The 27,856-nt window shown below is 40.0% G+C and overlaps 2 protein-coding genes across 3 annotated transcripts; one reads left to right on the top strand and one right to left on the bottom strand.

The window, feature by feature from the left end:
* The first annotated feature begins 973 nt into the window (after nt 1-973).
* baiap2l2b (BAR/IMD domain containing adaptor protein 2 like 2b) lies at nt 974-16,771 on the top strand. 2 transcript variants are annotated; one of them, XM_048167657.1, is made up of 14 exons: nt 974-1,581; nt 2,035-2,110; nt 2,719-2,805; nt 3,844-3,905; nt 3,992-4,063; nt 4,155-4,244; nt 7,573-7,704; nt 7,824-7,928; nt 8,799-8,880; nt 9,733-9,940; nt 10,023-10,085; nt 10,158-10,560; nt 12,442-12,488; nt 15,437-16,771. In XM_048167657.1, the coding sequence occupies exons 1-14, from the start codon at nt 1,528-1,530 to the stop codon at nt 15,510-15,512; spliced, it is 1,557 nt and encodes a 518-aa protein (XP_048023614.1). In that variant the 5' UTR covers nt 974-1,527; the 3' UTR covers nt 15,513-16,771. The 2 variants fall into 2 exon arrangements, with proteins under 2 accessions (XP_048023614.1, XP_048023607.1); XM_048167650.1 differs by lacking the exons at nt 974-1,581; nt 2,035-2,110 and having other exon boundaries at nt 2,511-2,805; nt 10,161-10,560.
* pvalb7 (parvalbumin 7) lies at nt 16,612-23,154 on the bottom strand. The gene is made up of 5 exons (XM_048167671.1): nt 23,012-23,154; nt 20,466-20,543; nt 18,374-18,506; nt 17,233-17,342; nt 16,612-17,081 (listed from the first exon to the last, which is right to left on the bottom strand). Exons 2-5 carry the CDS (start codon nt 20,524-20,526, stop codon nt 17,056-17,058), a joined length of 330 nt encoding a protein of 109 aa, XP_048023628.1. The 5' UTR covers nt 20,527-20,543; nt 23,012-23,154; the 3' UTR covers nt 16,612-17,055.
* Nucleotides 23,155-27,856: the final 4,702 nt, after the last annotated feature.

Here is a 27,856-nt window from a genome sequence, read left to right as displayed (position 1 = left end):
AGTAAAACACAAATGATGATTTTTAACTCCAACCGCTGCCGTCTGTCAGTGGTATAATGCAAGTCAGCGGGAACTTGGACTATAAGAGTAAATAAAACACGACAGACAAATCCAAATGAAACCCTGCGGCTCGTGACGACATATTGATGTCTTAAGACACAAAACGATTGTATTGTACGAGAAACCGAACAGTATTTATATCATTTTTTACCTCTAATACACCACTATGTCCAACGGCATTCATCACTCGATTCGTGAGGTCTGATCGCGCTCTGACAACGGCAGTGATGTCTCGCTGTACTTGCTATACTTCAATGAGTGCTAGACATCACTGCCGTTGTCAGAGCGCGATCAGACCTTACGAATCGAGAGACCTACCGATCGTTTCGTGTCTTAGAACATCAATATGCCGTCACGAGCTGCAGGGTTTCATTTGGATTTGTCTGTCGTGTTTTATTTACTCTTATAGTCCAAGTTCCCGCTGACTTGCATTATACCACTGACAGACGGCAGTGGTTGGAGTTAAAAATCATAATTTGTGTTCTAATGAAGAAACAAAGACACCTACATCTTGGATGCCCTGGGGGTAAGCAGATAAACATCAAATTTTCATTTTTGGGTGAACTATCCCTTTAATACTGGCTGCCCTTGTCTAATGCCTTGAACATGGGCTGGCATATGCAAATATTGGGGTCATACACATTAATGATCCCGACTGTTACGTAACAGTCGGTGTTATGTTGAGATTCGCCTGTTCTTCGGAGGTCTTTTAAACAAATGAGATTTACACAAGAAGGAGGAAACAATGGAGTTTGAGACTCACTGTATGTCATTTCCATGCTGAACTCTTGTTATTCAACTATGCCAAGGTAAATTCAATTTTTGATTCTAGGGCACCTTTAAAATTCTACTTATATATCCCATAAAGATAAACACAAAAAATACTTAATCATCTCTACAAATAAGTTGTGGAGTAGCTTGTACTTTTATTCAAAATGTGCTTGTAAAAGTTTTTAGTTACATTGTTGCAGGAAAATCAGCAGCAGTTATTTAGCATATTTTGATTAGCTGTTTTACATGTTTCTGGCTGTAGTTGAGTGTCTCATTTGGGCACTTCAACCAGCTGAAGTGTCACTTCTACAGCTGTTCTCTCAGTTAAAGTGTGTATCTCCTGCCTGCCTGTCAGACGGCCTCCCATCTCCATGTTCTGTCATGGGACAGGTAAATAATTCAAAACTTCAGGCCGTATCAGATGTGGACTCTCCTCTCTCTCTCTCTCTCTTACTCGCCCTCTCTCGCCCTATAATAGGCATTAACGGGGACCTGAAAAAACCCATTACAGACATAAGGAGAGTGTCATCACACACAGAATAACTACAGCGTGAAAATTGTCACCATCACAGGTACGAAAAACCGTCTCTTCAGTGTTTGTCTGTAAATGTTTTTGATATCGTGCTCTGGAGTTGATTGCACGTGTTTATTGTTGCTTTGTGCAGCGTTAAGTGTGTATTTTCCAACAGAAACAAGATGTCTGGTGTGAACAGTGACCTCCTACATAGATCAACTTTGAGTGTTTATAATGTGAGTCTTCTGTTACTCTCATTTAAGCTGAGATCAAATGAGAATGCTCATTAATTATTAACATTATTACACGGCTCACAGGAATACTTAATTCTGATTGGTCACTCGTGACGTTGTGTGGTCAAATATTTTGTATATGAAAAGCACTACAATGTATAATCAATAATTTTCCCAGGCAAGTGATTTCAAACATTTTTGAGCTAGTGTCATGTCTTTCATATCAGTCTGCAGTCTATTATCACATAATAAAACAATTTGTTTCAAATTGAATCGCAATATTTCATGTTTATTTATTTGGCAAATACCTGTGTAATGTGCAGGAAATTGTACAGACAGCTGATAATTGATGCTGTTATTTAGATCATAATAATTAACTGTACATCACTTATTTATATTTAATACTACCCCAGCATTGACATTGACAGTATGATGGTGGTGTTTTGGGTCATTCAGAACCTCATGGATCAGTTTAATCCAGGCCTGCAAAAGCTGGTTACTTTAGGAAACAGCTACATCAAGGCTTTTCAAGGTGAGCATATTTGTGTGTGTTTTCAAATAGACTCCTGAAAGTGTATTGAACTTTTGTTTTGTTTTTTGTATTGTGTTTTCAAATATGTTGAAAGACATATGTAATAAACATGTAATGCCAACCCTGTGGAAAAAAACCCTGTTTAAACCAGCCTTCATTATGGTGGATAGCTAGTCTCTTTTAGTTTGGTTCCATTTTGTTTGGTTTGGTTTCATTCCGTTTTCATTTAGTTAAATGTCGTGTTTTCAAATACGTTGAAAGACATATGTAATAAAATGCCAACCCTGTTGAAAAAACCTGTTTAAACCAGTCTAAAGTATGGTGGATAGCTAGTCTCTTTTGTTTTTTATTTTTGTTTTGTTTTGTTTTTTGTTTTGTTTTGTTTCACTTTGCTTTTTGGTTTTGTTTTGTCTTTTGTTGTTTGGTTTGGTTTAATATTGTTTTGGTTTGGTTTTGTTTAGTTCTGGCTAAAGACCAGCCAAACACCAGCTTGACCACGCTGGAAAACCAGCAAACCACCATAGGCTGGTTTTAGCTGTTATTATCATCAGGGAATGCTAAAAATTGTCTAAATTTACGATATTTTTGTGTATGTATGTGTATCAAAGCTTTGACTCTGACAAGTGAGGCCTACTTCAGTGCTCTTGCTATGATGGGTGAGCAAGCTCTCAACACATTATCATCCAGATCACTTGGTAAGACTCAAAATGTGTGTTTTTGTATCTCTAAACCAATGCCAGTTGGGCAGATTGTGCAGCAAGATGTCCACTGAGTTTCTATCTGTACTTTCTGGCTGTATCAGAGCTTGTTTGTCCTTCAGACAATAGATGTTTCAGCAAACGGTGTCCAGTGGCAGATGCTTCCTCTCCTCTGTCATAAAACACAAGATTTGGCTCAGCGAAACTCTCGGCTCACTGCCCATGTAATGAGATTTCATTCCAGTTATACGCGCAGAATGCCTTGGAATGATGAACATTAGAACAAAAATTTTAGGGGCTTAAAGATGGAACAGCATGAATTAAATAAATAAAGGTCTTTATCTTTCAAAATTACTACAGGCGTATAAACCTGCATGTGACAGGAAAAGACAGGTGTGTGTGTGAATGTGCGTGTCTATGTGTGTGTTAGAGATCAGGTGTCCATGTGAGCATTGAGGCATAAATTATTGATGCGTGGTCTCATTCTTTCACCCCTTTAAATTCATTGATTCACCTCAGCACAGTACACTTATCATTATGATGCACATCTTAATACAAATAAAGTTCAATTTAATCAGTAATATTTAATTTATTTCTTTAATAAAGTTATTCAAAATGAAAATTTTGTCATTGTCATTTACTCACCCTCATATAATTTTTATTTTTTATTCTGATGAATATCAAAAATACAAAAAAATACATTATAAAGCTTTGAAGAACAAGGATATTTTTAAATATATCTTTGTCATATACACCTAGGTTGGCTTGAGGGTGAGTAAATCATGGGATAATTTTCATATTAGGTGAAGTAACCCTTTAATGCTATATGATCATCAAATTCAGTGAATCTTTACAAATTTTAGTCTCTTAGTTTGTTACGGTTCAGCTGCATTAACTGCCACAACTGACTGAACAAACACATCAGTCTCTAATCAATATTAACATTGTTTACAAAAACCTATTCTTCCATTTCTGCACTTATTAAATATGTATTCATAATTAATTATTTAATGAATGTATTTGTTTGTTTCTTAGGTGATGTGTTGATTCAGATATCAGAGACCCAGCGGAAGTTGACGGCTGAAGTGGAGGGTGTGGTAAGTTAAAAGTTCAAGTCTTTTTTGTCTGTTTGGATTCATAAACGCTCTCCAACTTTACTGTCTGTTTGCTGGTCCTGGTCCAGTTCTGCTGGTTCCAAGTGGAGGTTCTGCAAGCTATGGACAAGAACGTGAAACTGGATGAAGAATATATTGAAGTGAGTCTGGAACCATGTGGTATCTATTGAGATATGTGTGTGTATATATACAGTATATTTGAGCTGATATATTGTGTGTGTATATGTGTAGGGCAGCCGTAGAGTGTATGAATTGGAAGTGAGGAATCAGGCTGCAGCACTGGAGCGACAGCTGAGGCGTGGTGCGTTCAGAGACTCGCTGGTAAGACCACAAGTTTGTGGGTTGATATTTAATTTGGTTTCTGAACAGTCACCAATGTTTTAGCCAAGTATTGCACTCAGCAGTAATTGATTGTAATTTCTAGCTGAAACTGTAAAATTTTGTTCACTCTAACAGTGTTTTAATCACTAAAGGTCACTATGTCACTGTTTGCTCATTTGCACATTATCAGTAGTCACTGTTGCTCACGTCGATGGAAACTGTAACCCTCTTTGAAAATAAAATGTAAATCCTTTTTTTTTTTTTTTTTTTTTTTTAAATTTTTAATGGAAATTTCAGGTGTAAACATAACTATATTTTGTTTAATACAAATTTTTTTATTATAAAACAGTTCTACCTAAATAAAAATATACTGTTTCATCCATTATTTGTGTTGTTTTGTGCAAATTAAAATATTTAGTTTTTAACAGTTAAAGATGCAATATGTAAGAATTTTGCAGTAAAATATCCACAAACCACTACACCAGTGTTATATATTTTGTTCACTTGAGTACTTACAATATTCCAAATATTTCCAACTATTTGTAAATCTTGAGAAAATTACAGTTTTAACCAAGGCTCCGGGACTTGTGAGGAGTCGCCTGTCAATTGCGTCATACCCGCGTTACCCTCGGTTTCCGATTTTATTTTGTAGAAACCATGGAAACACCAAAGACGCTTTAATATTTACGTTTTAATAGGCAAGGGAACAACTGTTTTGATATATTTATAGACAGAAAACTAATTATTGTTATATAGCTCAACACGTTTAGTCTTATTGTTTAAATTTAATTTTCTTGATTTTTTTGCGAGTACCATGCTTCACCATGCCTCAGAGAAAAACACTGTTTTGTGAAGTAGCTAACATAGCATAATCAGATGCAGCTTTATTTTTAGTAACAGTAATACAGCATTTTCTCCATCATACAATACGTCTTAAAATGAATTGAATGCTATTTAACAACACAAGCCATCCAACATTTAATATGATATTCTAAAATCGATCTATCTTACTGCAGTGTGCAACAAGTATCTCACAGCAGCCGTTGAGCGAAAGCACATAATAATGTTATAACATCATTTTCAACACACTCAAATGTATCTAATATGATAAACAGCACTGCGTTACCTCATACTCATGACTGGAAAAGTGGAAGCAGCGCCGGCAACTGTGGCATAATAAAAGTGCGCAATACACGCCGCGGAAATCGCTCCAGCGTCCTCGTTCAGCTCCCACAACACTTGGTCCTGCTCTGCTTCATACTACAGTAACGTTAATAATCGCATCCATGAACATAATTTCTTCCCGAGTCCTGTCCCAATTATTTCCACCGGGTGTGAGTAACTTGGTGTCATCAAGCTACGCCTTTGTTTTGAATAGGCCTCTAGCGACCTCTAGTGGACAGAAAATTCTACATATTGCACCTTTAATAGTAATATAAGCTGCATCCCAATTCAGAGTCTGCATCCTTCGAAGGTTGCATTCGATTCGATTGCCTCATAGCGGTGAGACAAAGCCTGTCCCAATTCCAAGGCTACTTCAAATGTGACTTCGAAATGCATCCTTTGTTTCCCGTGTAATGGAGGATACAACAGCTGGATCCTTTGCGGCCTTGCCTACCCCAGAATTCATTTTTCACTGGTGATGACAGTTTTTTTTAAAGAAATATTTCCAGATTAAACTTTTAAATGTAAGCATTGGGTTTCAACTTGGTCAAATTTCTAATGATACAAATGTAAAAATACAACTTTAAAGCTGTTCATATGTTGACTTATCTTACTAAGATACGATTTTATGCCGTTTATACTCTTTATTATGTACATAAATAGCCCAAGGTGAACATATTTAGACAAGTTGTGAGCCCTGTTTTGTTTCAGACAGCTGAATATAACTTTCAAAAAGGTCCAGTACAAACGTTACTGTGGCAACAGGCAACAAGAACAGTCCTCCATAGGCTAGACAGTCCCAATTAACAACGCTCAGATTTCGAAGGCGTGGCCTTTGAAGCCCGCATCCTTCAAAGGATGCAGTCTCTGAATTGGGAAATATCTATAGTCTGACATTAGCATGTAGTAAAGCTTATGTCTAAATACCCTAAGAAACTTTAACACTCTTAGTTAATTCTAATAGTCTGATGTTAGGATGTTGATAAGCTAATATCACAGAGCCCTTCCACATGGACACACATTTAGCTCTATATGCAAAAATTTTGTATTGTATAGGCATTTTATCCAGACAGATCCAGCGTTTTGGGAGCCTGAAACCGCTATTTTTTTTTTTTTTAAACCGGGTCCCAGAGTGAATTAATCTGAAAACGACACCCTTGTGTTTTCGTGTGTACAGCCAATCCGTATATCTTGTGAAACTATGATGTCATCACCCCACATCTCGACTCTAGTCAGACACCACGTCACGTAACAATAACAACAATAGCGGACTACATGTGTGTTCGTGCCGCTGAAGCTACTGAGCCTATTTACTAAAATAAAGCTTTATTTCTAAGTTTTACTAAAGTTTGTATACAGCAAGCAAGGTTTACACGCATACTCAATGTCTTATTCTCTGTTTTTACCTCTGTGCCAGAATTACAGCGCCACATTCTGATCTGGCATGTATACTACATCGTTTTGAGTCGGTTTCAGTGGTTTCGTGTGTACGCAGAGGAAAAAAAAAAGATCGGATAGGGAACACTCTGGCTTCGTGTGGATGTGGCCTCAGTACTTTAACAAACTTAACCATTTCAACTGATTCCAATAGTGTGAAGTTAGCATGTTGCTAAGCTAATAACTAAATGCTCTAACAAACTCTTAACAATCTCAGCTGATTCTAGCAGAGTTTGACATTAACATGTTACTCTAACAACACAATGTTTAACAAACTCTTATTCTCAGTTGAGTCCAGAAGAGTCTGACATTATCATTTTGCTAAGCTAACCACTCAATGCTTTAACAAACAAACTCAGTTGATTCCAATATAATATTGAGGTTTTAGGTTAGCAACATTCTAATGTCAGACTCTATTGGTTAGTCAATCTTGTGTGCACTATTTGTGTAGTGCTTGTAAGGGAAAGGGTTAACAATGCATGAAGTCTGCTTTTTGTTTGGATGTTGTCTTAAGGGTTGTTCCCACTGATTTGTAGTGACAGCAACCGGGAGTCATTGATTTTCAATAACAATTGATTTGATGATTTTAGGCAACATGAGTGAAAACAACCTATGACAATATGACAAAGTTGAGTTCAACATTTTTGCAATGTGAGTGAAGACAGTGAATTTCACTTGGTTTTGGAACAGAAGCTATATCTCAGTACATGTATTTGTGTGTATGCAGGAGGGCAGTGAGTACATGCAGTACCTGAGGCAGAGCCAGCATGAAATTCTCAAAGAGGAAGAAAGGAGGTATCGTTTCCTGGCCGAAAAGCACTGCGGACTTACACAGTCACTACTATACCTTATCAACAAGGTACAGCTTCTTTCCACTGGAGTTCATTAGCAGTGTGCACTCAGTCATATAGATCCTCTTTCCAGTTCCTTCCAAACCTTATCAGCCCACTGCACAACCATTTTTCTGTGTGTTGACAGACGGGAGTATCTCTCCAGCAGAGAGCAGATGGATGGAAAGAAAAAGTTAGTGAGAGCAGAAGTTCCAGACCTCGAACACCCACTCCATCAGATCAAGAAGCCCAGGTGACAGTGGAATGATGGGAATGAGGAGTAAATACTCCATATTCCCCCACTTTTCCATGCCCTTTTCGGCTAACTTTCGAGCACAGACATTTCCACAATCACATAATGGAACAGATGGGTAGCTTTGTGTGGTGTACAGAGTCCAAAATTAACTTTTTATCACATCTGTTAATTGTGGGTGAATTCACAAGCCATGAAATTGTGTTTTGCATCACTTAAAGTCATAAAATGCTGTTTGCAGCACACACATTTTTTTTTTTTTTTTTTTTAGATTCTGCTAAAATATTACAAAGATAAATATTGTGTTCACTTGGAATAATGTACATCGATTAATTGCTTGCAACAAGACCAGGAACTTGCGTTAAGTAGTTGATTTTCTGTAAAATGCCAACTAGCATAAAATTTACTACAGGAATATGTCACCTCTTGGAGATTATTTATATAGTATTAATATTTTTGTTAGTAGTATTGTGTAATGCATGTTGTTTCCATTCCTAATTTTATATTAAAATTGTTTTAAAATAATGTACATTTATAACACTGTTCTGTTATATATTACGATTTTTTGTAAAGTAATAGAAACACTACTGTGGATTTTTTTTCTTTTGCTATTGGAACAAATGGGAAAGTAAAAATTATATTTGCTGTAGTTTCCATTCACCACTATAGAAGTTTACCCATCTATGACAACTTCCGCTTCTGAGCCCGGAAACGGGAAAAGGGTCCATGAAGTTCCCAGCCAACTGCCTGAAAATTACTTTCCATTTACTCAGGAAAACCAATTTTTACTCATATTTCACGCTTGTCAAGTGTTGTTTAGAAGAATCTTAGTAACACTAAGATTTATGTATGTCTTGATGTTTCTTGCAGTTAAAGAGTTCTCTGGGCTCTCTGCTGCAGACTGGAGATCGAGAAATGGACCGTGAGCCGCTGGGCAGAGTGCCCTCTAGAGGTCTGGAGACTCAGTAGTGCTCATGTCCTAAATTTGGCTGCGTTTCAGTCCAGTTTTTTTGCACTTCCCTCGCTAACTTCCCTCCATCTCTTTCACTCAGATGTAAGTCATTTCTTACATTGTACGAGTGCCCACAACTGGTGGAACCCTTGCAATGTTTTAAATAGAATGCACTAAGCCCTTAAACACTGGAATCCACTATGGAGCTGATTTATTATTTTCAATTTTTTTCCCTTTTGAATTTGTTTTACGCACCATTCTGTAGACTTTTATCTATGCTCGGGCTGCTGTAGAAAATACAAAAATGTACACAAATAAAAATGATACATGAAATTGAACAATACTATATCTGGGTAAAAAAAAAGTCATCTTAAGGTAGCTATAAGTATTATGTGGTTAAACGTCAAAATAACTCTAATATCATACACTACAGTTGAGTGGGGTAGGGGTAAATTAAGCACAATCTGCTGTGACGTCACAATCGCGTTGCATTGTGGTCTATGGATCTGCCTGAAGAGTACATATTGAGTAGACTTGAAGGCTTGAGAGTCTGTCCAAATACACTTAACAAAGTTGAATGCACTTCAAAATAGCAGTGGTGATTTCCCTCAGGAGAAGTGCTTAGGGAAGTTTCCGAGTGTATGTCTAAAAGTGGAGTTAAACACAGCCCCTGATTAAGTCAATGTGTAATTTACCCTAATGTTCTGTTGAGATTGACTTGTATTAATATTTAGGGTCCTGGGGACCCCAATTATTTTCAAATAAAATGTATTTTTCAAGCTATTCAAATCCTTGGGGTCTCCATGAAGGGTTTAAATTTTCTTCTCTTCTTCTGTCTATACCTCTTCACAGCCCCATCTCCTCTCCCTAGTCGTTCCCGCTCCAGCTCTGTAGGTGAATCTTTGGGTCTGGGTGGTGGCCGCTCCATGAGGGCCATTGTGTCCCACCCCGCTTCATCCAATCCAGTCCTGCTGCCTTTTTCCCGTGGTGACGTGCTTACTGTACTCATATCAGAACCACGCAACGGTTGGCTGTACGGACGCCATGATTCAAGCCTCCGGTGAGAGCATCTACGGTCAGTATCATGGCAAAGTGAAGTCGCTGGAAACTCATTAGTCTCATTTTTCTTTGTTTTTTTTTAGTCAAGGTTGGTTTCCTGCTGCCTATGTGGCATCCGTTGAAGACTTTATACCTTTGGGCTCAAGGTAAAATTGAGTAGTAAGTTGTAACTACTTAATAATCTATAAAATTTGATCTTAACATCTTGATGTTTTCAGTAGTACGTCACACCGAAGCCACAGCATGAACAACCTCCTGGAGCCAACCAGCCAATCAGAATATTCAGACACCCAGAGCTACAGTGACTTCCCGTCCCCAGTGGTATCTATGCGTCGTGCGTCGGTGGATCTTCGCCCAAACTCTCCCCTCCCTGAAAAGAAGGTGGAGTCTAACAACGAGGTCAAGACCAGCCAGAAAACCTACCATGAGATCCCGCCCCCAGCTGTACCACTCCACCGTGGATCAGCTGACATTAGAACAATATCTTCCCTCCCTGACAGGAGGGCGGAGTCTCATTTTGAGAGCAAAGTAGAGCACAAAAATTTTAATGAACTCCCACCTCCAGCTCCGCCCCTTCCAAACTCTCCTTTGCCTGAGAGAAAGACCGAATCAACCTCCGAGGTGAGTGTTAAGCAGAATCCACACTGTACTGTAGTTTTCCACATTTCTTTCAATGTAATGTCCAAATGTCAGAAAATGTTAAATTTATGATGACATGAAATTTGATCTTCTTTTCATGTTAGGTTAATTTTTTGTTAGATAATAGTTCATCTAACATATCTAATAGTTCTCAACTTTATCTTTGTTGAAGATGGTGATGTCTCAGGGTGTGTTCACACTTGGCAGGTTTGGGTCAATTAAAACTAACTCTGGTGCGATTACTTTGTTAGTGTGAACGCTGCCTTCCGAACCTGAAAAGATGAGTCTCGGTCCGCTTTAAAATGAACTCTGGTGCAGTTTGACTGAAATATGAACGCAACACGGACTGAAGACATGTAAACAAACCAAAAACAGGACATGATGTCACAAGATATGACCCTAAAAAGAAATAAAGAAAAAAAAAGAACAGCATACCAAGCATACCTGTTTTTTCTTGTCATAGTTGCGATGTTGCCAATCAGTTTGGTACAGGCTTCAGAACTGCTTCTCCTCGCAGCACATTTTTGTTTGTGTGTGACGGAGGAATTCCTGTCACTGTTTTGACTCCTTTACACTCTTCACGAGTTGTTAGCTCCATCATATGCCATCATATGTACCCACATACGACAAGCACATTTAGCCCAGCATAACGCATTGTTTTGGATGCTTGATAAGTTTTGTTACTAAAGCAGCAGTTTTTTGTTTGCTTGTTTGTTTTGTATCTTTAGGTTCGATGTTAAAAATGACAGTGTGAATGCTGAGCGAACCAAGACTAAAGGGATAGTTCACCCAAAACGAAAATTATCCCATGATTTACTCACCCTCAAGCCATCCTAGGTTTATATGACAGTCTTCTTTCAGACGAACACAATCGGAGATATATTTAAAAATATCCTTAGTCCTCCAAGGTTTATGATTGTGAATGGGGGGCTGCATTTTGAAGCAAAAAATAATGCATCCATCCATAAAAAAAGTAATCCATACGACTCCAGGGGGTTAATAAAGGCCTTTTAAAGCGAAGGGATGCGTTTTTGTAAGAAAAATATCCATATTTAAAACTTTATAAATTCAAATAACTAGCTTCCGGCAGACGACCGAACGCAGAATGCGCAAGTCGATTTGTGCCAAATGAGTAATCTGCTGACGCGATGTATGACGCAGGATGTAGGAGAATTGTAAGCTTAGACGCCTCTAACGGTTCAAACAAATAGGGCTGTGCAACAAATTTAACCTCCTCTTCTCTTACATCAAAATCCTCTGAAATTTCTCTTTAAAAATGATCATTTTTGACTTATAATCTGTGACCGGTGATTTGTTTTGCTCTATCCTCTGCGCCTCCGCATACTTCATTACGTTGTGCGTCAGGTCAAAGGATACTCTTCTGCCACAAATCGACTTGTGAATTCTGCATACGGTTGTCTGTCGGAAGCTAGTTATTTGAATTTATAAAGTTTTAAATATGGATATTTTTCTTACAAAAAAGCATTGTTTCGCTCCAGAAGGCCTTTATTAACCCACTGGAGTCATATGGATTACTTTTTCAATGGATGGATGCATTATTTTTGGCTTCAAAATGCGGCCCCCAATTCACAACCATTATAAACCTTGGAAGAGCAAGGATATTTTTAAATATATCTCCTATTGTGTTCATCTGAAAGAAGATAGTCATATACACCTAGGATGGCTTGAGGGTGAGTAAATCATTTCAATTTCATTTTTGGGTGAACTATCCCTTAAATGTATCTCTTTTTTTTTTTTGTCCAGACCAAAAGAACCAAGAGAATCGAACTACAAGTGTGAACACACCCTATGTCATATTTTGTGTGAATGTGAGTGTATCGTAAACCTGTTTCATGTCTGCAGAGGCCATCTACTCATGGACAACCACCAGAGCACCCTCTTTTCCCCAGGTATTACACACGTCTTTGAGTTCCCTTTCGATACTTCACTCGTACTGCGTATGGGGAAAAGTCTCCCTTTTTCCCCGTTACTGAAGCCTTTTTCAATAACGCAGTGTAACTGCACCATCCTTAGCGGCATGCACCGTCACCGCGGCATAGCTGCGCGGCCTATGGCGACAAAGCATGCAAACTTTCCCGCCGAAAGGGGCGGGGTTAAGGGCTATATAAGCAGGCGTTTCGCCATAGGATTTCAGTCCTTTCTCCTTCAGCGACAACAACACATCTCCTCGCTGATCTCCGTTGAAGCCTGAAGAAGCTCGCCGCCTGGAAAGAAGCTCTCGCCGCCATTTGAAGAGGCTCCCGCAGCGGACCCAGCTGAGCTGAACCGGTCGAAGACAGCGCCGGCATCCTCAAACTCTTGCCGAACTCTTCTGCATCCAATCCAAAGCAGTGGAGGAGATTGACCTCCAGTGGGCCCCACCGGAGGAGCCGTTGCGTAGCCGCTTGGATGAGTGGTTTCTGCCAGGTCGTCGCCAGGACTGTGGACGGCTCGGAAGAAAAGGGATATGAGTATCTACCGCCCCCGGATGAAGCAGCGGCAGCTCACCTCTGTCCTCCCGCGGCTGTGGGCTGGAAAACTAAGAGGGCCCTTCCTTCTAAGCCCTGCAGAACCACCTCCACCCTGGCTCGAAGAGCCTACACCTCCGCAGGCCAGGCTGCCTCAGCGCTCCACACCATGGTGATCTTCCAGGTGTTTCCGCCCCAGGCCTGCGCCGGCTCAGCAGAGCAGGCCTGCGCCGGCTCAGCAGAGCAAGCCTGCTCCCCCTACCTCTCAGGCAGCGCCGCCTAAGGAGCATCGCCAGCGCTCGCGCCCCGCAAAGCGCCCTTCCTTTCCGAGACGCCAGGGACCCCGGCCCAAGATTGCGCTGGACCCGGTGACTCCGAAGACATCCTGATCCACCAGGAAGGAAGAGGGTTGGGGAATGTCTCGTTGCGACCGGACCACCCCAAAAGCTCCCTCGTGCAGTCTCCCCTCCGCCTCGTTTAATTCCGGGCATGGGAGAAATGCTCTGTGTAGTAACTGGGCCCACAAATGTTGCGTCCACACAAAACGCTGTTTTCACGGCGAACACTATTTTACCTCCTCAAAAAGAGAGCAAATTTCCTCTTCCACTCTCCTCGATGTACAGCCCCCTACCCGGCGGCCTGTCATCCGACACCATTCAACCCCTTGTCACTCGGGCCGAGGCCTGGCAGGTCATCCCCGGGGTGTCAAGTTGGATCCTAGGGACCATAAATCGGGGCTACTCGCTCCAGTTTGCCCGAAGGCCCCCACGCTTCGGCGGGGTACTTCGAACCTCAGTAAATTCGGATGACGCACACGTCATCTGAGCCAAGGTCATGGCTTTGCTGAGGAAAGGAGCTATAGAGATAGTCTCCCCTTCAGAGAGCGAGTCGGGCTTTTACAGCTGTTACTTTCTGGTCCCCAAGAAGGATGGCAGTCTCAGACCCATCCTAGATCTCAGACTTTTGGACCGCTCCCTCATGAGACGGAAGTTCAAAATTTTAACGCTGAAGCAGATCCTCGCACAGATTTGTAACGAGGACTGGTTCTACTCACTGGATCTGAAAGATGCATACATCCAGATAGCCCTCCACCACAGGCGATTCTTGAGATTCGCATTCGAGGGCGTGGCTTACCAATATACAGTCCTACCCTTCGGGCTGTCTCTGCCTCCTCCCACTTTTACCAAGTGCATGAACGCAGCGCTTTCCCCACTGAGACAGATGGGAATCCGAGTTCTGAATTATCTCGACGATTGGCTCATCCCGGCCCATTCGCGAGCCGAGCTGGAACACCACAGATCCGTGCTCCTCAGCCATCTAGAGTGCCTGGGTCTCAGGGTCAACCTAGCCAAGAGCTCGCTGCTTCCCAGCCAACGTATATCGTTCCTGGGGGCAGTTTTCGACTTGGTCCGCATGACGGCAGTGGTCTCGCCAGAGCACGCTCTGGCCATTCAGCAGCTCGCGGCTTCCGTCAAGAACAAAGCCTACCTCCCTCTGAAGCTTTTCAAGAGGCTGTTAGGGCTGATGGCTTCCGCCTCCCCAGTTCTGCAGCTCGGCTTTCTTCGGATGCGACCTCTACACTGTAGTACTGGTTGAAGTTTCGGGTCCCTCCTCACGCCTGGCGGCATGGCCGCCTGTGTCTCAAGGTCAATCAAGCCTGTCTTTCAGCCCTGAAACCCTGGATGAACCCTGCTTGGTTCAGTCTTGGAGTACCCCTACAGGCGGTGTCACGAAGGACGGTGCTCTCGACAGACGCATCCAACTCGGGTTGGGGTGCTCTTTGCGAGGGCAGACCGGCTTTCGGCTCGTGGAGCCACGAGGCTGCGGCTTCAGTGTCGTCGCTTCAGTCGATATGGCCTGAAATCCTATGGCGAAACGCCTGCTTATATAGCCCTTAACCCCGCCCCTTTTGGCGGGAAAGTTCGCGCACTTTGTCGCCATAGGCCGCGCAGCTATGCCGTCTATGAGTGAACCAATGACGGTGCAGTTACACTGCGTTATTGAAAAAGGCTTCAGTAACGGGGAAAAAGAGAGACTTTTATACGTTTCCTTTTTCAACAATTTAGTAGAAAATTTGTGAAATTTGTTTTATGACAAGTAATGCAAATTTATATTATGTATATGTGTAACAGTATTTCAATAAAATACTGTTTTAAATAAAATAGTATTATTGTAAAAAAAAAAAAAAAATACAGTTAAAAGAATCACCATGAATTTGGTCGAAATTACTGTAAGTAATGTTTTTTTGCATTATGATCACAAGAATTTTGGAGAAAATGTGCTTAATTTGCAATTTAGTTGCAATATATAATGACAGTTTTGTTGTTGTTTTGCCTTATGGTCATGATATTTTTTGGCCAAATGTGCCTTTTTTTCTCTTTCTTTTCTAGAGGATCAAATCCTTTTGCCACCGTAAAGCTCCGGCCCACAGTCACCAACGACAGATCAGCACCACGGATTCACTGACAGTCACCGTCACAAAAACACATCACCTGCACTCTGACTGGTTCAGAGTCTGTACTAAATTGATTTGTCCATAAGTATACAATTTAAGTCAATTTTAATCTTAGAATGAAAAGAGATTTTTAAAATGAATTTAAAGGCACTTTTTAACTAAATTTAGTATTTAAGTTGAATGGCTATACCCAGCTGTGTAGCATCATTCTCTCAATGCATTATTTACATTTTCTTTCAGCTAAATGGAGTTATCTAAATCATTTAAAGGGGTTATATAATGAGAATAGAATTAGACATACTATAAAAACATCCTTCAAAAAGGTCAAAAGTTACAAAACTGCTTTATGATATTAGCTTGAGCGCCCAGGTTGACACATCAACACTTACAGACACGTAAAAGAAGGTAAAATGGTCATAAAAACAGAATTTACTGTCTTTCAAACAAAACATCTTGACTAACATAAGTACTCCATAGAAAAAAATAAATACAATTATAGAAAAAGACCCCTTTAGATTCATAATACTTTAAGACAGTGCTATGTTTATGGTGGTAAATCTAATCAATAGGTTTGTTTTCATGTGTGCATCTGTCTGAATGTTGTGTATTTGATAGGTATTATAATCTATATACGTTTAGAGAAATCACAGATTTCACAAAATGTTTTTGTGTTTTAGGTGTTGTTTAGCATAATTATTTATTTATTTATTACAAAGGAAGAAATCATGTATTTATTGTGTGTAGTTTTGCGCTGGATTGTGAATCTCAAGGTTGGCATTAATATTTAGTGTTTTTTGTCATTTTAGGGCTGTTAATTTAATGTGATTAGTTATGGAAAAAACACAATAATAAATTAGCACAATTAATTGTGACCCTTGACCCATACTCCTACATAAATTCTGTAATGCCGTCGGCGTCATCGCAATTCAGTTAATTTTAGTAAATTTTTTGGGCATTTCATGTAATTAATTAAATTGACAGCCCTACTTGGAAATTTTTATTTATTTATTTATTGTCAAATAACTTTTTTTCAAATAATTCAAGATTAAGAGATTGAATGTAATACACTTGCACTAGAGGAGTCAATGAAATAAATGGAAAAAAACAGTGTTTTTTCTCAACGCATGGCTTTATTTTATCTCTCTTAAATATTTTTTTCTCTCATTTCGTCTCGTCCTTCTCTTCATGTATTCATCGTGTTCAGTGGCTCTATCACAAGAGAGGAGCGAAACGGGGAAGGGATGACAGATGGAGCGAGATAAGGAGAAGAAAGGAGCATTTTGAGGCATAAACAGAAAGAAACGTGCCAAAATGAACAAAAAGAAGAGATGGATGTTCAAAGCAGTACAGGAAACTCCAGGTTTTTATAAGAGATGTTGTTAGATTACTACAGTGTACAATGAGATTGTATATAAAAAAAGAAAAAGTCAATAAATAAATGTGGTAAAAGGAGGCGGTTCTGCTCCTGGCTCGTGGCAGGATGTGTAGAGACGTACACTATGATTGGCTGTAGGTATTCACAGGAGAGTAGTGGTGTAAAGGGTTGCCAAATATTTACTCGTGCACCAAAGCTTCAAATTCTGAAAGAAAATAGCAGGTGATTGTGGATTAGACTACTTTTTTGTCATTCTTGACAAGTTCTTATTTTTCAGAACAAGTATGTGGGACTTTTATAATGACAGAATTTAATTTTCAGAGGTACTGTTCCTTTAAGAGTGCTTGTTCTCTCACCATCAATGCCAATTTTCCCATCTCCATCCTTGTCGGCAGCAGCAAGGAATGCTTTGGTCTCCTTATCAGTAAGATCTCTGCCATCTGCAGAAAAACCCTTCAGCACAAACCTGTCCAAAAGAAGGAATAAACTCAATCTGGCAACCAGGGTCACAGCTTGAACACAACAGTTACGTAACCGAATTTGAATACTATTAATTATAATATTTGAAAACTGTTCTAGTGTGCGAGTTAAGATGATAAAAGATGATAACTATAACAATAACTATAAATTTTTAATAATCGTTCTAATTCTATGAGAATAGGGAAGTTCACATTTCAAATAACAGTATCATTAGAATCACTTTCAAAACGATTTCTAGCAGCTGATGAACAATAAAAACATTGACAGCCAATCAGAATCCATCCTGCTTTAAAGATCTCGACCATTTAAAGTGGTAGATGACACAAACTGCAACATGCTTAAATAAACAGAATGATATTGTGCATTGATGTGATATTTGATATTTAACTAATTTACTTAATGATATATCTATTAACATTTAAAAATTCAGTTTGGTAGTTGTATAACAAAAAACACCAACAACAAAAAAGGGGGAGGCAAGATCTGTTTGGTTACTGCCATTCTTCCAAGAAATTCATACAGGTTTGGAACTACTTGACGGTGAGTAAATGATGACGACAGAATTTTCATTTTTGGGTGAACTATCCATTTAAAGAGCTTGAGCATTCTAGGTGGCAGACGCAATAACTGCAGAACGTGCTTATAATAAACAGAACAATATCGTCTGCTGGTGTGGACACTAATCTAGTTATCCTTATCTTTATAGTTAACGTTCTTGGTGTGAATGTGCCTTTACTCTCAATCTGGCAACCCTGCACTTCCCTGCTGTTGGCCAATGATGGATAGTTATGTACTGATAATAAGTAATCGGGGGCAAGGCTGCTGCCAGAGGAGATATATAGAGCAAATGGGAATCGCTCTCAATCCCTGTGTCCTTGAGGCCAACAGAAGACAGTAATAAAGGTAGAATGAGACACCAGCTCTGAAGAAGGGGCCAAACGACACAACAATAAAACTCATTTATGGCCCTTCATTCGGAGAGTTGGCACAAACATAAAAACATGCAGCGTCACTCACTTAAGCTCCTCCTCCTCGATGAAGCCGCTGGCATCCACGTCCAGAGCTTTGAACACCAACTTCACATTGTCAGCAGACAGAGCCTTCAGCCCCACCACGTCAAAGAACTTCTTGTGGTCGAAGCTGTCCACAGCTGTTTATAAGAAACACACTTCAGCTGATGACATTAACTGTTATTCTGCGCTGTTGACCACAGAAAACAATTTTGACTCATCCTTCAGTTTGTAAAAACAAACAAAAAATATGCGTACAGTAAGACACTAACAATGGAAGTCTTACACTAAAATAATTGCTTGGTATAGCACCAAAAAGAAAACATTATGTAAGCATAAGCCTATTCTGCTAAAAGCACTTACACAGCTGTCAATGCAAAGTTTTAAAACTTATAAACATTATAACTTTCACATGATATGCACAAGGATACCAACGTTTTTGCATTCTCTTGCAGAAATGTTGTGTTCCCCCGAGAAACTTTGCATTCGCTCACAAAGAACTCAAAAGTTTCTTGGGGGAATGCAAACATTTGCGAGCAAACGCAAAAGTATTGAAATATGATTTGTCCTGTTGGGGGCTCCGTAGATACCAGAAAGGTATCTGTGACATATTTTAACTGTTTACATTAGAAATTACATCGCATAACCAGATGTTTATCCACCTAAAAAGTAGTCCCATTTAAAGAATGACTTAGACCAGGGGTGACGAACTCCAGTCCTGGAGAGCCACAGTCCTTCAGAGTTCAGCTCCAACCCTGATAAAAACTCACCTGCCTGTAGCTTTCTAGTAACCCTTCAGACCTTGATTAGCTTGTTCAGGTGTGTTTGATTAGGGTTGAAGCAAAACTCTCCAGGAATGAAGTTCGCCACCCTTGACTTAGACTTTGCTGCTCAAATAACAGACATTTTTTGTGTGGAAGGACTAATAAGTGCTTTAACAAAAATATTGAGCTTTACATTTATACTTTAAACCTCCCAGAATGTCTTGCTCCATAGACTTCCATTGTGAGTGCACTGATTTAAATATGAGGGTTTTAAAAAAAAAAAAAAAATGAAGTTTTTAGAAAACTGAGGGACTGATTTAATTTTTGGTGGTAATCGACTGCATGTCCTGTACCATTCCTGGAACTTTTTTTTCTTAAGAAAGTGTAATTATTACAATTATTTAATTATTATAACACATATGTTACATAAGTATGGTGACAGTTTACAATAAGGTCCCATTAGTTAACGTTAATGCATTAAAGCGGAACTCAGTAAGATTTGCGAAGCTCCCCCTAAAGGTTCCTTCAGTGAATTACACTGTCGTAAATACTCCAAGCGCAGCTCTGGACTACATCGACTACAACGCTCACCAGCGCAGTAGTTTTGCAAATACAGTACAAGAAATCTCGATGGAGGTGGGTAATTTTCGAAATTGTCTTATAAAGTCATAATATATACATTGTTTTTGAATTACCGTAAAGCATGTTGTCACTCTCGCGTGAACGTGAACCTGAGGCGAGATTGTGTCGGGTCGGCGCAGCTCAACTTGCAAGTGCTGTTTTCTGCTGTAGACGTGCCAGAGGGGGTTAGTGCACGCCTCAAACACACCACTACAAGTCAATTAACCATCGTAAGGACTTAGAAAACTATTTATGAAGGTAAGAAAAGTTACTTAGTTCTGCTTTAACTACCATTAGCTATGAGCAATAAATTTGTTACAGTATTTATTAATCTTTGTTAGCATAAGTACAACTGTTTTTTGTTAGTTCATGTTAGCTCAGGTCCATTAAATTATATTAACATATGCAACTTCTGATCATAATAATGAAAATGTTGAAATTAACATTTAAGTCGGCATGAAACATAAGTTGCGATAGTCTTTTCTTCCCTATTGTGATGCATATCTGAGGGAAACGGCTTCTAGAATGAGAAAAAAAAGTAGGGAGGGACTGAATTTCATCCTCAGGAGTTGATTAGATTGTAGTAAGTTGCTAACTAAATGGAGGCAGATCTGAATGTCAGTTTGTATTTAGTTGTGGAGGATATTTAGTCCCACTCTCTGCCGAGACCTTATTGTAAAGTGTTACCAATTATTATTTTTTTACTAAACTCACCTTTGAATTGATCAAGGGCTTTTTTGATATCATCATCTTTCAAAAGGTTTTTCATGGCCATCTTGAAAGCTAGAGGAGCTAGAGAGAGAGAGAGAGAGAGAGAGAGAGAGAGAGAGAGAGAGAAATATTAGATGCTAATAACTGATATAAACGAAATGGGTGCCAAAATGTGTGCGTGTGAATCAACACTACAGTATTTCCCAGCAGGCTCTGATCAGCACAGGGACCCAGACTGAAAAACAGTCATTTAGTCTTTTTCCGTTTACAGTTAAATGCCAGAAAAACTCGTATCTAATTCATTACATTCTGTTTTTTTCCATATATGCATGTGAAATGCATTACAGCATACACTTATGCAATTGTAGTCTTATGAAATGGAAGTAGGTTGTGTTTATTTTTATTGGCAGGGATTTTACAGCGAAGTCTCTAATCCAATGCTAATTTTATTGTGTTGTCTCGGTTTATCTGTTTATTTTAGTCATGCCTTTCTTTAAGAGTTTAACAACTACATGCAGGTTTTCTATAATAATGAATATTTTACCTAATGCCTGCTGTACATCTGATTTTTGAAATTCTCTATGACCTAAAACATACTTGTACACAAGTAAATGAACACAAACCAGCTGTAATTTCAAGCAGTTTCATGTGTTGATGCGCCAAAACTCAAATGGCAAATGGCAGTTAATATCCAAAGATACTGATGTAGAACAAAATCCTTCTCCTGCTGTATCAGCTTACTATTAGATCCTTTAGTGTCCAAGCTCAGGCAACTGCTGTAAGGAACACTAACCAACAATGAGATCCACTGCCAAGAGAACAGATTCGATTGCTCTCATCTCGGCCTCTTACGATTGCAAGAGTTCCTGTCGCCCGTAAATAACTTTACAGCATTCATACATTGCAAAGGTGGCATGCATAGGGCATGACAGCTGTGTATGTGTTTGTATGTTTGTCTATTTAAGTTGAGGTATGTTTCATCCAAGTGTGTTGGGTTGGGCGGAAAGGCCTTCAGAGAAGAATGTGTTTGCTCTCTTGAGAAACTCTATCCTTCTGTAGTTTGAACTATATATGTGTGTGAGGGAGTGAGATCACAGATTATAAAGTGAAGTGACATTTGAGGTGTCTCCCTTGTAACTGTAAGAGAGATCTGACTGCTTAACCTCATTTAACACTTAACACAACTGCAGCAGCCAATCAGAGTTTGGTGTTTAAAACCAGATGTTGAACCAGGCTTTCCACTTCAAAAGTGTGAACTTTACTATTTACAAGTAAACTACAACAACACCAAAAAAAAAACTTATTTTAAAACTCCAGGGCTAAAATCACAAGAAACAACAGAATGCTAAGAGAAATCATTAGCTAGCAAACACTAGCACAACAAATGTGGATAATTTAAATATATATATATTCAAAAATAAAAATATATGGCATGACAGATGAGATGGTGTTTTGTTAATGATTTTTCCTTGCGCAGCAGGTGTTTACAGGCTCTATGCAACTATTCAGCTGTCACAGTAACTTAGCCAATGAAAATTACTTCAGCAAATAGATATAAATCATGCAGGACATTCTGATGCATAATCACTGTAGAGAAAGATTGTAAGAATTTTGGACTTTCTGACAACCAGTGGTTTAAAAAGTCACAAGCTCAATTTACACAGTGGAAATAAAGATAATTGAGGCACCATTTGGGATCACACCAGTAGAAACCTCTGGAGAACTTCTAGACACTTTTGTATGAATGTCAATTCTTTGAGAAACCTACAAAACCCATAAGCTCCTGCAAGAAATTTTAAAGGTCATTTAAAATATACAAAGAAGTTCCTCAAGAACACAATTAGGATATCTGAGGTACCTTCAAAAGGTGATTAGAGGTTCTACAGAGGGTTCAGCCAGTTTGAAAATCTGAAGAATCCCTAATAGTCCCTCAAGTAGCTTTAAATTTTACAAAAGGTGTTTAGTGGTTCTACAGAGGGTTCAGCCAGTTTGGAGATCTGAAGAACCCCTAATAGTCCCTCAAGTAGCTTTAAATTTTACAAAAGGTGTTTAGTGGTTCTACAGAGGGTTCAGCCAGTTTGGAGATCTGAAGAACCCCTAATAGTCCCTCAAGTAGCTTTGAATTTTACAAAAGGTGTTTAGTGGTTCTACAGAGGTTACAGCCAGTTTGGAGATCTGAGGAACCCCTATTAGTCCCTCAAGTAGCTTTAAATTTTACAGTGGTTGCTCTTGTTTATATGGTAAGCCAGGTTATGCAAAATAATAAAATGCTTCTCCTTGACAGGAATGATATTAAATGATCAAATGGAGACTTTTGCTGAAGAAAAAGACCACAATAATCTGTTTCTCTTCTCAAAACATGATTAGACTTCCCAGGATAATAGACTGGAATCAAAATTCAGTTGATCTCAATATGTCCTCAAACACTTCTCATCATTATTTCAAGACCAAATTATTTACTGTTAGTTAATGTTAGCAATTGTTTCATTAATGTCCAATTTTTTAAAGAAATTATCTAAGAAAATGATATGTCTAAACTCTTTCCTTACCAGTGTGGAGGGAAAGCTGGTGGGGGGAGAGACTTGGAGAGAGAGAAAGTGCCAAAGGTGAGAGATGGGGGTCCACTTGGGGTCTTATATACTCTGGCTTACCCTATGTCTATTTCAGGACAGACTGGGTCATAATGCAACACGCAGGAGAATGATGGATTGTATGTGTGTGTGTGTGTGTGTGTGAGAGAGAGAGATCACTTTCTTGGTGGCACTAACGAATCAAATGCTACTATTAATAATCAGGTCTCATTTGACCTCTTGTGTCCTCTCAGTAAATCACTGTCTTTTACTTCACTGTCTACTTCTCTCTCTTCAAGCTCTGTTCCAAACCCTAATGAACTGCCTTGCTGTCTTCTGCCTACATCCTGACTGAAATGGAAATAGGTGACGGATTTGATACGCTCCTCCTATACAGCAACTCTACATGCCACAGGGGACTCGATTTTCTTCTCAGTAGATTCAGATTGACTCACAATTTATTCCAATGGAGCTCAATGGCAAGTAGACACTTATTTAGAGAACTTATAATACAACATTTGATTTGAGGCAAAATTTGCCAAAGAAAAAAAGTTTACTTATCCCACAAAGCACTGCATATGACAAAAGACGAGGGAGACGAAAGCCTCCTTCCCTTTCCTTTCCCTATGTATAGATAAAATGTAAATTTATTAAAATGATTCCAGTTCGCAGAGATCCGCGGACACCACTAATTTTTCTGTATTATGCGGACCAGACAAGTAATTTGGCAATATCACTTTGTAAAAAAGACCAAGCGTCTGTGCACATACACGTTCAAACATGTAAATGAAAGGCAAGAATGCATTTAAGGACTTCGGTTTTCAGTAGGAAAGGTGTTATTTTAGCGTCCCTTAAAGCTGCAGTCTGCGATTTTTCCTCTTTGTCGCCATCTCTTGTTTGAAACCTGCAATTGCAGTCATATGCGGAATAGATATCTGATTGTCATTTGGAACTTAGATTACAATCCACCATCAAAATGATAAGTTTAATTATTTCAACTGCTGTGAGAACAGGCTATAAATGATCCGCTACCAGCAGCGTCCTCACGTGATAAAACCGATTAGCCTGGACTCCTTCCTTTCTGTTTACGGACGTGATGTAATGACACACAGAGGATAATCCCACGGAAATCCACCATGTCGCTCTTATTATAAAACATTATTACAAGCTTACTGTTGTGAATCAAGCTAAGATAATGAGATAGTTTTGAACACTGGCTGGTTATATACTTGCTCAAAAATTTATTTTGGATCATTTTTAACCAAAAAAAAGTTACGGACTGCAGCTTTAAGTAAGTTAATAATTAACAATTTTTATAATTGAAGTGATTCAATAAAAAACCTACTTTAGCTTGATAATATTTTCTTAGAGCTGCTGTAAAGCCAAAACAATCTCTGTCAATTAATTTTCCTATTATCACTGTGAAGCTGCTTAGAAACAATCTGTATTGTGAAAAGCGCTATATAAATGAAGATGACTTGACTTGACAAAATCGAATCAATTAAATGATGGTACAATATAAAACTATCAAAGACTATCAAGTCAGTGATTATAAGTATAAAATACAATATATTTGAACCTTAAGTCATGTTCACACAACACGTTTAGTATGAAAATTTGGTCTACATGTGATTTGCAAACGAAGCCGTTGGATGTAGAGACCCAGGCAGAGCTGAAGAGCCAATGAGCCCATGCGACATTAATGGCTCTGGAGACTGAGGCAGAGCCGCAGCAATGAGCGTTCAAGGTGGAGCCATGGCACCAGAGGACTGAGGCGGAGGGAAGGCAGAGCCTGAAGTATCCAAAGGGGTGGAGGGATAAAGTGTATCTGAAGGCCCATAATTCTGTGGCGCAGGCAGGGCGACATCTGACCAAGGCAGAGCCGGAGAAACGTTAGAGCCCGGTGGAGCCATAAGGACGATGGTCCTAAGTGGAGCTGAGGGAAGGAAGAGCCAAGGTGGATCAGACAGGTCAACAGGCCAAGGTAGAGTGATGGGCTCGAGGCTTCAGGGGGAGTCAGGGGATCCTCTTGCCTAGGCAGAGCTGGAGACCAGAAGACCCGAGGCAAATCCACACATACCCCTTTTCCACCGACACGGTTCTGGTGCAGGTACTAGGCCTTTGTCTGTTCTTGAACTGTTCCACGCATTTTCACTGCAAAAAAGGGGGTTCCAGGCCAGAAAGATCGGTTTAAAGGGTTAGTTCACCCAAAAATGAAAATTCTGTCATTTATTACTCACCCTCATGCCATTTTACACCCGTAAGACCTTTGTTGATCTTCGGAACACAAATTAAGATATTTTGGTTGAAATCCGATGACTCAGTGAGGCCACCATAGCCAGCAATGACATTTCCTCTCTCAAGACCCATTAATGTACTAAAAACATATTTAAATCAGTTCATGTGAGTACAGTGGTTCAATATTAATATTATAAAGCGACGAGAATATTTTTGGTGCGGCAAAAAAAAAAAGAGGCTGATTTCAAAAAACTGCTTCACGAAGATTCGGAGCATAATGAATCAGCGTATCGAATCATGATTCAGATTGCGTATCAAACCGCCAAACTGCTGAAATCACGTGACTTTTGGAGCGGAGAAATACTGGAGCTGTCTCGTTGAGCAATGTAATAACTTTGCACTACATTGCTCTTTATATCTAAATATATAAAACTATGTGTGCGAGAGAGACCCAGTTTGTGAGAGAGTGAGTGAATCAACATTTCAGTTTCAGTTTATCTTCAAAAAGGACAGACGAGAGTACCGGCAGTTTATGAGCATAAAACTGCCGGTTCTCTAGGATCATTCCCCGGACTGCACAAACACCAAGATGTGCTATGTTTTTTTAGACTGGTTATAGGCAGATAAACAACACACAGTAGCGTTACGTCACCGTTTGTTCCTCAAGTCTGTGGAAACACGCAGCCAGTTTGCAACAGGCTCCAGTTTGCTTGGCCAAAAACAGGCTCTGGCTCTAGAACCGGAACCATTCTGGTGGAAAAGGGGTAACAGTAGAGTGGCCTCAGAGGAGGAGCTGAGGGACTGAAGGGAAACAGAAGAGGTGAGGCTGAGGAACTGGCTGACTTTGGAAGAGGAAGTGGGAGAGGGAGGCTGGAGACACAAGAAACTTTGAGCTGGGCCGAACCAGCGGGGACGGGAGAACCAGGGAAACATCCTCTTCCATTTCCTAATAAATATTTGCAAAGGCCAGCTGCAGCTCACCTTTAATGGTGGTATTGTAGGCGGGGCTTTCCTTCATACCCACAAACTCCAAGAGCATGCCCACTGGGATGCACAGTGTTTCCGGCTCATGCACCTGGTCAGACTCACCATGAGGCTTGGGCTCCGGGGTAATGGTTAGCTTAGTCCTCTTTACCAGCTCGTGCACTGCGTCAGACTCGGGCTGACTATCTGGGGTGGGCTCTGGCGTTCGCTCCGTGCAGTTTATGGGCAGTGGCCGGCTGTGCTCTGGGTCTGGAGCGGGCTGGTGATGCCATCCTCAGGGCAGATGGTGAATGCCGATCTATTGTTCACCAGCACCCACTCCCCAAATGCGGCAAATGTCCCGTGATGAACAACACAGGGAAAGCGTGCTTTTGTTCTCTCGTTAAGGCTTGTGCACATCTGGGAAGTTCATTAAGCACGCCAGTTGTGAAAATCCGCGGGTGTGGTCCTTGAGAGATTGCTGGCCGGTAGATTAGCTGGTAAATCCATTATTGTATAATTCGGTCTTCTTTTAGGTGTGACTGTAGAAAGCATGACGAAACAAAGGAGTATCCAAAATAAACAGCAGTGTTTCCCATGTAAAGTCCCTGTAAAGTCAATTCTGAGAATTATTTCTAAACGCATTGTAAATGTTACAAATGTATTGCTGAAACACATTACAAAGACTGTGAATTGTGTAATGCTTAATTGTGAAGTTAGAGCGTTAAACAGTTTTTCACCAAGTCTCTGTTCAGGATTTTTTGGCCCGCCCCTAACACTATAACTGTCGATGATGCACCGAGCGTGGCGCCGCCCCTAACACTATATAACTGTCGATGATGCACCGAGCGTGGCGCCGCCCCTAACGCTACAGCAGCTCCCCCACTCAATCTCCAGTGTCATTACCGTTAGTTATACAGCCCTTTGCACATTTAGCTAGTAATGCCTTCGTCACGCAAATGCATATTACGTGGTTGCTATAATATACAATATGCTCGGTCTCCTTATTTAAATTTCCTAAAACGATGATATGAAGGATTCTAAAGTGATCGTTCTACACCGGATAGTTTTACAAACTTTCATCAGACAGCTGGGATTCACACATAATCCACTGTTTTTGGTGAATGTGACTGAACAGACCTCGGCCCCCCTCCCGCCTCGGCCTTCCTACCATCCCACCGACAACCGATGATATGATATGGAGCCGGACAGAGTCTCTCCTGTCCCGGCCTTCATCCTCCCGTCTCGCGGCGCCGTCATTTGTCGACTCGACAACAGTCAGCAGTACGTGCCCAGTGCCCACCAATGAGTGTAAGTTGCCTTGTGTGCTTATGTTATAATAAGCAGGTAGTCCACAGTAACTCTACTAAAATTTGCAACCCTCTAACATGATTTTTTTATATGCATCAGTATGTTTGACTCATTATGCCGGGCACACATTTAACGACTAGATAAAACATTCTAAGACTGTGCACAACACACAGCGATTGTTTCCTGCAACTCAAGCCAATTTAAATACTTACACATGGAATTTGAACACCGACTGTAATCACAGACTGAACGCAACTGGCTCTGACTGGACGCGTTTGAGCACGATCAGTCATAAGTATCAATTTACATTCA

This window comes from Megalobrama amblycephala, linkage group LG2 (assembly GCF_018812025.1).
Source record: "Megalobrama amblycephala isolate DHTTF-2021 linkage group LG2, ASM1881202v1, whole genome shotgun sequence".
Lineage (NCBI taxonomy): Eukaryota > Metazoa > Chordata > Actinopteri > Cypriniformes > Xenocyprididae > Megalobrama > Megalobrama amblycephala.
Note: the sequence above shows the minus strand (reverse complement) of the source record. Positions and strands in the feature narration are given on the sequence as shown.